This window comes from Argentina silus, assembly GCF_951799395.1.
Source record: "Argentina silus genome assembly, chromosome: 15".
NCBI classification, from domain to species: Eukaryota; Metazoa; Chordata; class Actinopteri; order Argentiniformes; family Argentinidae; genus Argentina; species Argentina silus.
Genome location: NC_139669.1, coordinates 3,800,238 through 3,812,737, shown reverse-complemented (window position 1 = coordinate 3,812,737; position 12,500 = coordinate 3,800,238). Strand labels below are relative to the sequence as shown.

The following is a 12,500-nucleotide window of genomic DNA, read 5'->3' as shown; positions in this document are numbered from 1 at the left end:
TGGGTGGAGCGCGGCGAGGTCAACCGCCGCAACGCCAACAACTTCTACTCCATGATCCAGTTGTCCAACAGCCACATCCGCCGGCTGATGGGGGAGAAGGCCGCCCACGAGAAGGAGATGGAGGAGGCCAAGGACAAGTTCAAGACTGCCCTGTCTGGCATCCTGGCACAATGTGAGTTACCACTATAGACCACACACACACACACACACACACACGCACACACGCACAAACGCACGCACGCACGCACACACACACACACATACACACACATGCGCACAGTAGACCTGTATATACATACATATATAAGTATACTGTACAAGTAGCCTTGTAGACACTCTCAGAACCATTCAGACTGTACTCTGATCAGTCATATCTTGTCTCACATTATCTGTGTGAGTTACAGCCATGTAGATAGTCCCTGTACCTAGATCAGTAACAGGCATCTTTACACTGCCATAATAATGCAGTCTCACTGCAGTAAAACTGCCATCAAAATTGATCGCATCATCAGGGAACTCACACTGTCTCTACACCCTGACAGCCATACACTGACAATGACAGCCACTCAGGTCTGTTTGTCTGTCTGTCAGCTGTAGCTCCTGTTCACCCAGAGACAGAATCACACTGAGGCAGAAGTATAGTTTTTCAAAGTGAGCTGCTCCAACCTGCTCTGTGACAACATCTCAGTATCCCAGGCTTTGACAGGTGTGACACAGACAGCAAAGATGTCCCAAAGACGTCTCACACAGTCAACGCTCACACACACTCCTACTCTCTCAGACTGACTGTCACACCCTCACTCATACTTGGTCACACTCACACACAAACTCAGGGTTGTGAAGAGAAAAATATATATCTGTGGTTTCAGGGAGCCTGGGGTGGATTGCTCTTCTATCGTGCATGACAATGAACCTGCAGTAATGGTTTTGTTATAGAATTGAATGTGTTGCTGTTAAAATAAGGTAAGTATTAGTCCCCTTAAGAACTACTCTTCCACATTTCTAGAGTCTTTAGGTCTCCATGTCCATAATTCAGTCAATAATAGGTTATCTTATTGTGTTGTAACATGGTTTGGCTTCAGACAACCAGTCTGAGGGGCGTCACTAGAGGGCACTGTGTAGAGTCCATGTCCCCCAAGAGGTCAGACACGTAAACTCTTCTAGTTGACATCAGTCTGTGGCATCTGACCTGAAGGAGACCCATAATAGCAACGTAATTACAAGTCAGTAACCTCCCTGTCTCCATGAGGACAACAGGGACTGAAAGAACCAGGAAGAGAATACTAATGGGATGGTAGAAAAGGTTATCGCTGACCTGACACACATCCTGGGCTTAGCCTGGGTGTAGCCTCACAACAACAACAATAACACAGAGGGCATCTACTGTATGTGTTCAGAAATCCATACTATAGGCTGTAATGTGCAGACCAAGCAGGAATGTAGTATGCTAGTATTGATATTTAGATTGACTGCTTATTGGTTTTGAAAGGCCAGAGTGAGGTAGGTCAAAATCTCTCTTTCTCTCTCTCTCTCTCTCTCTCTCTCTTTTTCTCTCAGTTTCATTCTCTGAAAGGCTACTTTCCTCCATCACTATAATGCATACAAACACTTGTTTCTATTCATGAGTTTGTCTTTCTCTGCGGTTGCATCCCATGAAATGTCAACACAGAGTGTGGGGTCCCGGAAGGGAGCTTTACCTGCATAGTGTAAAGCCATAAGTCCATATTTACCAGGGTTTTACCAGGGTTTTATCAGGGTTTCTCACAGCTTTAGATTGGAATCCGTGGCCTCTCTGTCGCCAAATGCAATATCACACATCTCTGCTGGCATTTTACCGCTGTCACCTTGAATTTAATTGTCCCTTTTCAAAAGCCCCTGACCGTGTCTCTGCTAGAGTATGAAGCAGCTTATTCAAATGGCTTCTATTGATGAATGTCTGGGAACAGAAATGTCCTCCAGTAAAACAAGGCCGTTTCTCAGCTGAAGGATTTATGAGCCAATAAAAGGCCTCCTTCATATTTCACTCAGGATGAGAATATGACAATCATCTCTCAGCTGAGTTTGTATCTTCATCCATCACGATGTCTGCCTACATGCCTCTGCATACTTCATCCTACGGATGAACCTACCTGACAGAAACTTAATGACCTCATTTAGAAATGGGACAATCCGGTGCCTCACATAGACTCTGGTAGCATCCAGCTCCTTATACAGAGACAGAGCACCTCATCCAGCTGTATCTCACAATGATCCTCTTTTATCCATCACCCAGGCAGTAATTCCAGTGTAATTGCTGTAGTAACAGTTCAGTCAGAGCCCATGTGTCACTGGAAGAGGAGAGACAGGGCAGTGGCTGCCCTGCTGTAGCTTCTCACAGACAGGCACAGCCACGAACAGTATCTATCAGCCCTCCTCTCTCTCTCTCTCTCTCACTCTCTCTCTCTCTCTCTCTCTCCCTCCCACTCTCACACACATACTCTCTCCTCTGCCTTCCCCATCGATCTCCTCCATCAAATTAAAGGATTCAGACAAGCCTCTATCGATCTTAACACGGTCCTCCCACTCTCAGACCCCCTCCCCTCCCTCCACCTTCCCAAGGCCAGAACACAGGTGGTCTTATTGACTCCCCCTGGGTTCATTAGACCTCTCAGAGAAAGTAAGGCTGGTCCCCAATAGACAGGCCTGTCCCCACCGCACACAACAGTAGACCACATGAATTGACACACACATTCTACTGTACCGTCAGATAGAGGCAATCACCGTGCTGTAACTGAGCATGCTGCCTCTGAGAGACTTTAGGTTAATCATCTCCAGTAGTGAGTCAAGTGAAAGACCTGTCGTTACTGTTTCTGTGTCATGATGAGTACTGTCTGACCGGTCTGTCTGACTAACTTGAGATCACATGATGCTGCATCAACAGGTGAGTAATTGATACAGTAGGTCATTACTGTAACACACACACACACACACACACACACACACACACACACACACACACACACACACACACACACACACACACACACACACAGTAGACTGAAGGTTGTTAAGGCCAGATGTCAATCACAGGTGTGTCAGGGATGGAGTGATACACAGATGAATGTCTCCCAGCAGCCCTCCTGCTCTCCTCCCTTCCTCCGGCACTGAGCCTCTGAATCAAAGCTGCTCCATCTCTCCCTCTCCTCTCCTCTCCTCTTCAGGGATAAGACCACCCACCAGCCCTCTCTCATCTCTACATCAGTCAGCCAGGAGACTAGATTCCCTCGTTCAAGTGTGATCAGATCTGTGTGTTTCAGGAGGCTTCTATTAATGAGTGGTCATTAGAGATGCCTTCTAGTGCTGCATTAAGGCCAGTGCTGCTACAGCATCCAGAGAGGAGAGTAATGAAGAGAGCTACTGCCAGTGTCAGATAGAATCATCCTTGGCATTATATGTCATTACCAAGTAGAGGCTTTAACACAGAGCCACCAACAGTCTTCATTAGACCGCAGCCTCAGAGGCTTTACATAAAAAGCTTTTGGGAGTCTTTGATTGTAGCATTCCTACCATCTGAGAGTCGGTGAAGGTTAGGAACAGAAATAAATTATAGGAAAAGAGAGTTTCAGTTACAGGTAGAGACTTGTTTTTTCTTCCCTTATGAAATGTCTTCTGTATCCCTGTGGAGCAGGGCACGAGGTCACCTCGTGACGGGGGAGTGTTCCCTCGTCCCCTCACCCTACCTCCCCCCCCCCCACACCCTACCTCCCCCGCTGACACTGACCCAGAGCTGTAGTATCGACCAGAATAGAGCATCAAACACACACACAGACGTACAGCAGAGAATAGAGCATCAAACACACACATGTGGACACACAGTAAAGTGCGTTCCTACCTGATTCCACTTTCTCACTCCTCTGCTCCTTCCCACCCGCCCTCTCTCTCTCTCTCTGGACGGTCACTGGCCCCTGCATCCCCCGCCACAGTTGAGCAGATTGTGTCTGTATTCCACGCTGCTTCCAAACAAAAGGCATGGGACCATTTCTCCAAAGCTCAACGCAAGAATCTGGACGTGTGGCGCAAGCAAGCAGAGGTTGGTATTTTCTCTTTTTGTTTCTGCTTTTATTCACTTGTCTATATTAACATGGTGAAATAGTAGTCTACATTTGATTTTGTCAATGTAATTTGAGTATCCCCAGCCCCTTCCTGACCTTGTTCACTTATGTTTTGTCAAGATCATGATGTTTTTTTGGCAGGATATTGATTGGTGTTAAAGGCTTAGCTAAGTGCTAATGTAGGCTAAACATCAAAAGCTAGACTTTAAGCTATCATACAGACTAGCCTAAATGCTAGGCCACACCCAGGCTCTCTGCTAAGCTCAGCCCCAGAGGCTGAGCGACCTGTCAGGCCCAGGTACAGGGCATTCACCCTTCTGTCCCCTGAAGGGAGTCCTGCTCGGTGAGTGATCAGTCCCACAAGACTACCAGGAACAGGTAACTGTAGACTCATCCTTTAACTCAACCAGTTAATCAATGTATTATATTGTAACACATCAACATGTTCTATAAACTCTCCCATTACCTTGTTACTCACTGGCTGTGTTCTTACCCAATAGATGAGGCAGATTTGATCTTCCTGTTTTGTTTTGGTGGGGAATTGGGGTCATCCATCTTGAGACATGAGCATTTATTCATTCATGAAACCTGACAAGATTTGTTCATTGTATTTGGTTCATTATTTTCCATCCGACAAACGCCACAATAATTACAGTGAACACTTTTGCTCATTAATGGAGGGTGTTCAAGTGTGAAGCAACTGTAATCTTTTTGGGCCAAGAGAGTGAGTTTGATCTGGGGTGGCAGTGTGGAAACACCAGATTTGGTGTGTAATTGACAACCTAATCTCCCCGTCTCACAGTCAGACGCACCACAGTATTTACAATGGATCACAGGTTGGAGATGGTTGATCTGTCCTGTTGATTTTCATCTCAAACTACATGATCACACTGCTGCTTCACCACATACACCTCTGACTGTGACTTCTTGTAAAATTACAAGGATTTTATGTCGGTTTTCTGTAGCATCGTGTGTGTGTGTGTGTGTGTGTGTGTGTGTGTGTGTGTGTGTGTGTGTGGCAACAGATAAAGGCTTAGACCCTACAGGCTTGTCTTCTCTAAAGGTAGGTGTGTGTAGGCCAGCGACATCACACCCCGCTTAACAAGACTAACAGTTTAGAGGCTTATGTTAAAACAGACACACACACACACACACACACACACACAACCACACACACTCACACAACATGGCCCTTTATTTCTCACAGCATGAAGCCATAAACATTCAAGAATCTCAATGATGCTCTAATCTGTGTTAATATTCATGTATTTAAAAGACACGGTGGCATACAGTACATTCCCCTGCAGGACTGTAGAATACTAATGACTGAATTAATAGAACTCATTCTGACACACTCACAGTTAACAACTGCAGCTGAGAATCACCCAGAATCACCCAGTGTACTGCTGATGCATATTAACACCCTACTGCAGACTGTGAATATTCATGTATTGTGATACAGCACAGAATCCTAAACATGCAGATGATAGTACAGAATCCTAAACATGCAAATGATAGCTCATCATCCTAAACATGTTAATGAACAACTGAGTTCTTATCACACATGGAGAACCTGGTGCTGAGTACGTGCTAAGTTACTGACGCAGGTGTATGTAGTGTTGAAGGTAATGACGCAGGTGTATGTAGTGTTGAAGGTGAATATACACTTCATCTCTGACGTCCCTAAAACCAGTCTTCTATTGTTCTGCTGACACTCAGACCATGAGTCTCTCTGGGCTCCAGTCATCAGAGGGGATATTAGGGCGTCTCCTCTCTGTCTATGTGAGGTAGTTATTTGTAGGAATCACCAAGGACACTGTCTTTCTAACCACCTGGGCTCTGTTGCTGCGTGTATGTGTGTGTGCGTGTGTGCGTGCATGTACCACCTGTGCATTGTGTTTGTGTTAGTATTTACTGTAGGACAGGATGTTCAAAGCAGTGGGAACGAAACTGACACAGGGACATCTGTCTGTCTCCGCGCTATCACCACAACCATCTGCTACTGTCCTTCCATCCGTCCATCTATCCATTTACCTGTTCACAAATCAACCCATCCATCCGCCCATCTCTCCCCCCCCAGCCATACCCCTCCAATAACACATCCATCACTCCATGTATCCATCTGTCTCTAGTGCACATATACGACTTCTGGTGTTGCTGTTCCAGGTCTCCCTTACTGTCTTTCTGTCTTTCTTTCAATACTCAGGCCTGCTACATGACTACATCACCTCAGGTGGCCTCGGTACACAGACACGTCATAAATGCAGCACCGCAGGTCGCCAGGCTCTAATCAGATAACCCACTGTGACTCAGCTCAGATACTGAACCTTATCTGTGTGTCAATCTACCTGTTATCCAGTCTTCCGTACCGTACGTGCGTGTGCGTGTGCGTGTGCGTGTGTGTGTGTGTGCATGTGTGTGTGTGCGTGTGTGTGTGTGTGTGTGTGTGTATAGAGTGTATTGAGTGTGTAGACAACCTGTGCATAGAGTCTCTGTTAGTCTTTACTATCGGACAGGACGTTAGTAGGAATATGTCTGTCTGAGGCACGATCACCTCAACCACCTGAAACCATTCATGTGTCTACATCAGCCCATCCATCCATCCCTCAACACATTCAACCATCTGTGTCAATCTACCTGTTATCCAGTCTTCCGTACCCATTCATCATCCCACAAACAGACCTATCCCTCCATCTATCCGTCCGTCCATCCATCCATCTCTCTCCAGTGCACATCTTCTGTTGTTGTTGTTGTTGTTGTTGTTGTTGTTGTTGTGAAGTCCCAGTTCCCCCTGCTGGTTGTATCTCCTTCTGTCTCACTCTGTCTACACACCACACAGATACGCTACACTGTTGTTTATAGGTAGCCAGACTCTTATCCACTGTGACTCAGCTCAGATACTGAACCTTAACATCAAGGCTCCTGGACAGGCCAGAGACTCTAGTGGAGAGAAGAGATAGAAGAGAGCTGAAGCATCCAGCATGACCTCCGTCTCACAGCCAACGTTATTTCCATGAGGGATTAGAAACGTCTATTTCAATCTTCCCTCTGTTTCAACATCCTGTCTTCAGTTCTACACTTTTTTCAGTATTAGCTGAAGAGAGTAGAGGTGTGTGTGTGTGTGTGTGTGTGCGTGTGCGTGTGCGTGTGTGTGTGCATGCGTGATATTCCCTAGACACTGGGCAGATGGGTCTGTTTGTTTGTGGACTACCTCTTTAACCTCCAGATTGGCCAGGAGCTCTGTCTAAAGACACCACACAGATGGTTCTGTTTACTCCAAGCCTGTTGTTTGCTGCTCAGTTGCAATGCTCATTTCTCTCCCCCAGCATTGTGACTGTGTTGTTGGTTGAGTGTGTTGGTCTGCTGACTGTCTTCAGCTTTCTCTTGGCCAATTAAGCAGAGAATAGTCTCTTGGAGGTAGCCAACACACACCACTGTATTTCAGACCAAGAACAAACCCATCGCTATAGACGAAACACACAGCTGTAACTCTTCCGTCTCCTCTCATTCACACATAGCAGGTCCTGCCCTTACTGGTTAGTAGGCTGTGGTGTGGTGCAGACAAGTCAGTTCTTCAGTCAGGCACTCTTCCCTGGAGGGCAAATAGCAGCGGAACAAAGATGATCAGTGTGAAGTTGTACCTTGCCAGATAGACTGTGACACAGAAGAGAGGCAGAGACATAGTGGCCAGAGCAACGGACTGGTTCAGTTCAGGACAGTCCATGCAAGCTGCTGCTATCTGCTGTCTCATCACTGTAAAAGAGGGAGAGCGTAGTCCTGTTTTGAGAACAGTCATTATGTCTTATCTCATCTCCACTCCTCCACATACTGCTGTGTGATATCGCTCTGGGTACAAGCTGGCCTTGGGAACTGATCTAGGATCAGCTGATCCTCCCCTGATTCTAACTGTAGCCTTCAGGGGGAGAAGTTAGACTGATCTTATCTCAGTGTCGAGAGGCAGCTTCATCCTGTTCAGTGAGAGGCCTGCTGCAGCCAGGCTACCCAGGAGGCTGTGCAGGGAGATGCCTACCCATAATCCCCCTGTGCTGTGTGTTCCAGGAGATCAGAAACATGCACAATGAAGAGCTGATGGGGATCAGACGAGAGGAGGAGATGGAGATGTCTGACGATGACATGGAGGACGCACACGATCCCAACAGCAAGGACTTGGACGACTCAGGTACACACACACACACACACACACACACACACACACACACACACACACACACACACACACAAACCGATCACTCACTCACACTCACTGCGTTGTAAGCCCTCAAGGCCAGGTTGTTTAGTCTGAGAGGTTCATGTCACAGATTTCTTACACACAAGGAGGACAAAGAGAGAGTCAAAGTCAAAACACAAAAAAATCAGGCAGGCAGCTGTTGGGCTGTTGTTTTTATTTTGGAGATTACTCTCCACAGGTCTCTTCTGCCTCTCTAAATAGGTACCATCACAGCTGTAAGTGTGTGTGTGTGTGTATGTGTGTATGTGTGTATGTGTGTGTGTGTGTGTGTGTGTGTGTGTGTGTGTGTGTGTGTGTGTGTGTGTGTGCGCGTGCGTGCTAGCCAGCTGCATCTCCAGCTCATTTAGGGCTGTTGTGGTCTCCACTGAAGTGCCATTAGGCCCTGCCTTGCACAGAGAAGCCTGCTGAGCCAACAGAGCTGCTGATGTTTAACACATTCAAACAGCCCATAATATTCACCTGGGCATTCTCCTCTTCATGTGGTCATTTAGTGATCAATAACAACAACTAATCGGCAAGTTCTTACATTATCCCTAATTAGCATGCAGATATATGCTAATGTAATCATCTGCCTACCTGGTTTTAATTCCCACCTCTTCTCATGTGCGTCCTTGGTTATTATGAAAACAATGATAACGATGGTTGCCTGGAGGCTGTCATAATGTTGAAGGGAGCACTGTGGTAATGGCCACAGGATGTGATGCGGTGACAGGTGTTAATGTAATATCCCCTCATATTTATACTCAACAATCTGATGTCACACCTGAGCAGAGGGGGAAGGGCATGTGGCACACCTCCTCCAATCCTATTCAAGGAGCCTCATCTCTGTGCTGTCAATCATACAGACAGTTAGTCTGTTTAACCTATCGGCAGGCTCGGAAAGTGGAACACCTGTATTGTTATTGAAGCCTTCAATCCACTCTGTTTCTGTCTTTAAAAGCTAATCAATGCTAACGGCTAAGTGTCCTCTGCCGATTGATATGCTGCAGAGTGTAAATGGGCGCACAGCCAGATAGAAAAAACTCTGTGCCTCTGTGTGTGTGTGTGTGTGTGTGTGTGTGTGTGTGTGTGTGTGTGTGTGTGTGTGTGTGTGTGTGTGTGTGTGTGTGTGTGTGTGTGTGTGTGTGTGTGTGTGTGTGTGTGTGTGTGTGTGTGTGTGTGTGCGTGCGTGCGTGCGTGCGTGCGTGCGTGTCTGTGTGTGCAGGGGTCAGCTACCCTGGGCAGCAACTTGATGAGGCCTTCTGATCAACACTCAACTCACCTAAAACCACCCCACTGCTGACACACACACACACAAATACACCAGGTCTGAACACACGGCCAGGGTTGCCCTTCAATTGCCAGACAGCAGGATTCGCCTTGCTGGTCCTTCCTCGCACACACACACACACACACACACACACACACATACACACACACACGTGCATGCTCTCATCATACATCCTCTCAGACAGGACTGAAGAACAAAGACTCTCTCTTCAAAGCCCAATGGAGAGGAGCTGAGCTGTCCTCGTCACACACACTATCTCTGTTCAATGGGATAGGTTAGGATCCTCTCCAAAAGATATATGTTCTTTGATCTTCACTATAGGTTATTGGCTGGCCATACAATGTGCTGATACATTTACATTTATGGCATTTAGCAGACGCCTTTATCCAAAGCGACGTACAACAATACATTTATTGTTGATACAAGACTCTCTCTCTCTCTCTCTCTCTCTCTCTCTCTCTCTCAGGCCCTGTGGCCCAGGCGGAGGCTCTTAAGGAGGAGAATGACTCTCTGCGCTGCCAGCTGGACGCCTACAGGAACGAGGTGGAGCTGCTGAAACAGGAACAGGGCAAGAACCAACCAATGAGGAGCGAGGAGGACAACACACACACACAGCAGCTCACCTTCCTACAGCAGGCGCTACAGGGCATGCAGAAGGTAACACACACACACACACACACACACACACACACACACACACACAAGAGATTGAAAGAGATGCACACAGAAAGATGGGTGGGTGGGAGGGGCTGCATGCAGGAGAAGAGGCACCTTAAAGAAGAGAGAAACAGGAAAGAGAGGTGCATTGTGAGTGAAGGACAGATAAGGAGAAAGGCATTCTAACAGAAACAAGAAAGAAATGCCCATCAGGCTCAGGTCAGAGTCTCTCCCCAGAAACCAATAACAGCAGCAGGGGTTTTCTAATAAGATCTCAGCCTGAGAGAAAACAACCAGTGTTCTGTTGGGAAGGTAAACTGTCCCTCAGGCAGGAAGTCTAGTTCTTCCCTCACCTGCTGGGTTGTCAAATATCATCCCATCATCACTAGTCAGAGTTAAGAGAAGTCATGGAAGGTCTTGGTTTGAAATGGAATTTGGTCTTTCTGCTTATTTGAAGAGGCAGATGGTAATTACTTTTCATTTTCAACATGCTCATTTTTACATTCTCATGAAATGATTACTTAAATTAATTGGAAGAGAACCAGATGAATAGCTCTCTATGCTAAATTGTGTTTTCCTGCCGCTTTGCAAATTACTGTGCAACATTATTGGCAGGTAATTTGAGTGTGTCCAGGTTGTGTGTATTTCTTTGACTGCCTAAATCATGATTTTTTATTTAATTATTAGTTTATTTGTCAGGGACAATGCAGAAGACATTGTAACACGTTACAATAACATGAAACAGATTTGCACAGTGTTGCATATAGGATTTCTAGCCAAGGCTAATTTGCGACCCCTGTCCCTGGTTAGGCTTTTCTACTTAAAAATGGTCATTACATATCATCAATTGATGAGCCTCTGTGGCTGACTCTGCCGACTTTGGGCACTTATTCCCTGTGCAGGCCACAGACCATTTTAAGGGAGATTCCAATCCATAAGGAATGAAAATGTTCTGTTCGAAGTGACCTGCAACCTGGGCGTAACCATAGGCAATAACAGGTGTACACTATTTAGGAAATGGAGCAAGTCTTCTCTACAGTCATTGGTAGAGCTAAGTGAGGATTGCAGGGGGGAAAAAAAACCAAGTTGTCATATTTTTAGTGTGAATTGTTTGTACAATATAGCTATTTATCAAGTCCTATCTATAGCATTTTTCGCTAGTAATGTTCTGATTTTTCATGCTGAGAATCATGTTCTCAGACCCAGCTAACCTGACCACACCTGGTCCAACCACATCGGCCATAAGCTGGGCACACTGCCCTTGATGAACAGGTACTTGGTATGGGCTCGTGGCTAGTCAAATACTCTGTTATGTTATGTCATATCTATCTATAGCATTTTTCGCTAGTAATGTTCTGATTTTAGGTGACTTACATAAATACGGCTAAAAAGTTAACGTTAGCTGGCTAGACAACATAACTCTAACAACTAACGTACGATTACGATTGACCGTACTAACGATAGGTGTGCAACGTGAACGAAAAATACTGTCTGCGGTTACTTTGTTTCAATGTCTGGCGAAGATCTTCTGTTTACGTCTCTGTTGTGTGGGTGACCGAAATACATCTCACTTGTGTCACAGCTTGATGATGCTGCAGGGCATTCTAAACAACAACAAATTGTTCTACCCAGTGCACCACTTAGCTCCCTGGGCAGATTCACTGTGCAGTATGTAGGGAATCAGTATTATCCCTATGGATTGGAACATAGCCTAACTCTTCCCGGAAGAAAGCCAAGGATTAGCTGTTATAGCTAACTCTACAGAACCTCCTCTCTATGGAAGTTACATCAGGATTAGCCTAGTTGGCTTATTGTGGATACTGTATGTTTGCAGCAACTGCTGAAGATGCGAGAGGAGCTGAAACAGCGGGAGGCGGAGCTGGAGAAGAGTGTGGAGGACAAACAGCAGCTGGAGAGCCAAGTACAGAGCCTCACGGAAGGACTGCAGAACCTGCAGACGACACACACACCACAGGTCAGTGACACACACACACACACACACACACACACACACACACACACACACACACACACACACACACACAGGAGAGAAGACAATATGTCAATGAGGTTGGCTGGCTGGAAAGACCATTTGAAATCTTATTTGTGCTGTAATTAAAGTGAAATTAGCTCAAAATGAGTGTTAGTGCTGCATGAGAAGTATTCCAGTTATAATTAATCAGCTACTGTGGACCACACTGAAGACTCTAGACTTTTATTACAATATATTGTT

At 46.0% G+C, this 12,500-nt stretch overlaps 1 protein-coding gene across 1 annotated transcript in view; it reads left to right on the top strand.

The window, feature by feature from the left end:
* Nucleotides 1–12,500, top strand: part of LOC310815744 (ecto-NOX disulfide-thiol exchanger 2-like) — a 92,291-nt gene that overhangs the window by 71,029 nt on the left and 8,762 nt on the right. The window contains exons 7-11 of the mRNA XM_083685640.1: nucleotides 1–172; nucleotides 3,963–4,069; nucleotides 8,151–8,271; nucleotides 10,077–10,267; nucleotides 12,102–12,242. The exon at nucleotides 1–172 is cut by the window's left edge and continues 41 nt beyond it. Coding sequence (XP_083541766.1) covers nucleotides 1–172; nucleotides 3,963–4,069; nucleotides 8,151–8,271; nucleotides 10,077–10,267; nucleotides 12,102–12,242 — 732 coding nt within the window. The remainder of the gene's footprint in view (nucleotides 173–3,962; nucleotides 4,070–8,150; nucleotides 8,272–10,076; nucleotides 10,268–12,101; nucleotides 12,243–12,500) is intronic.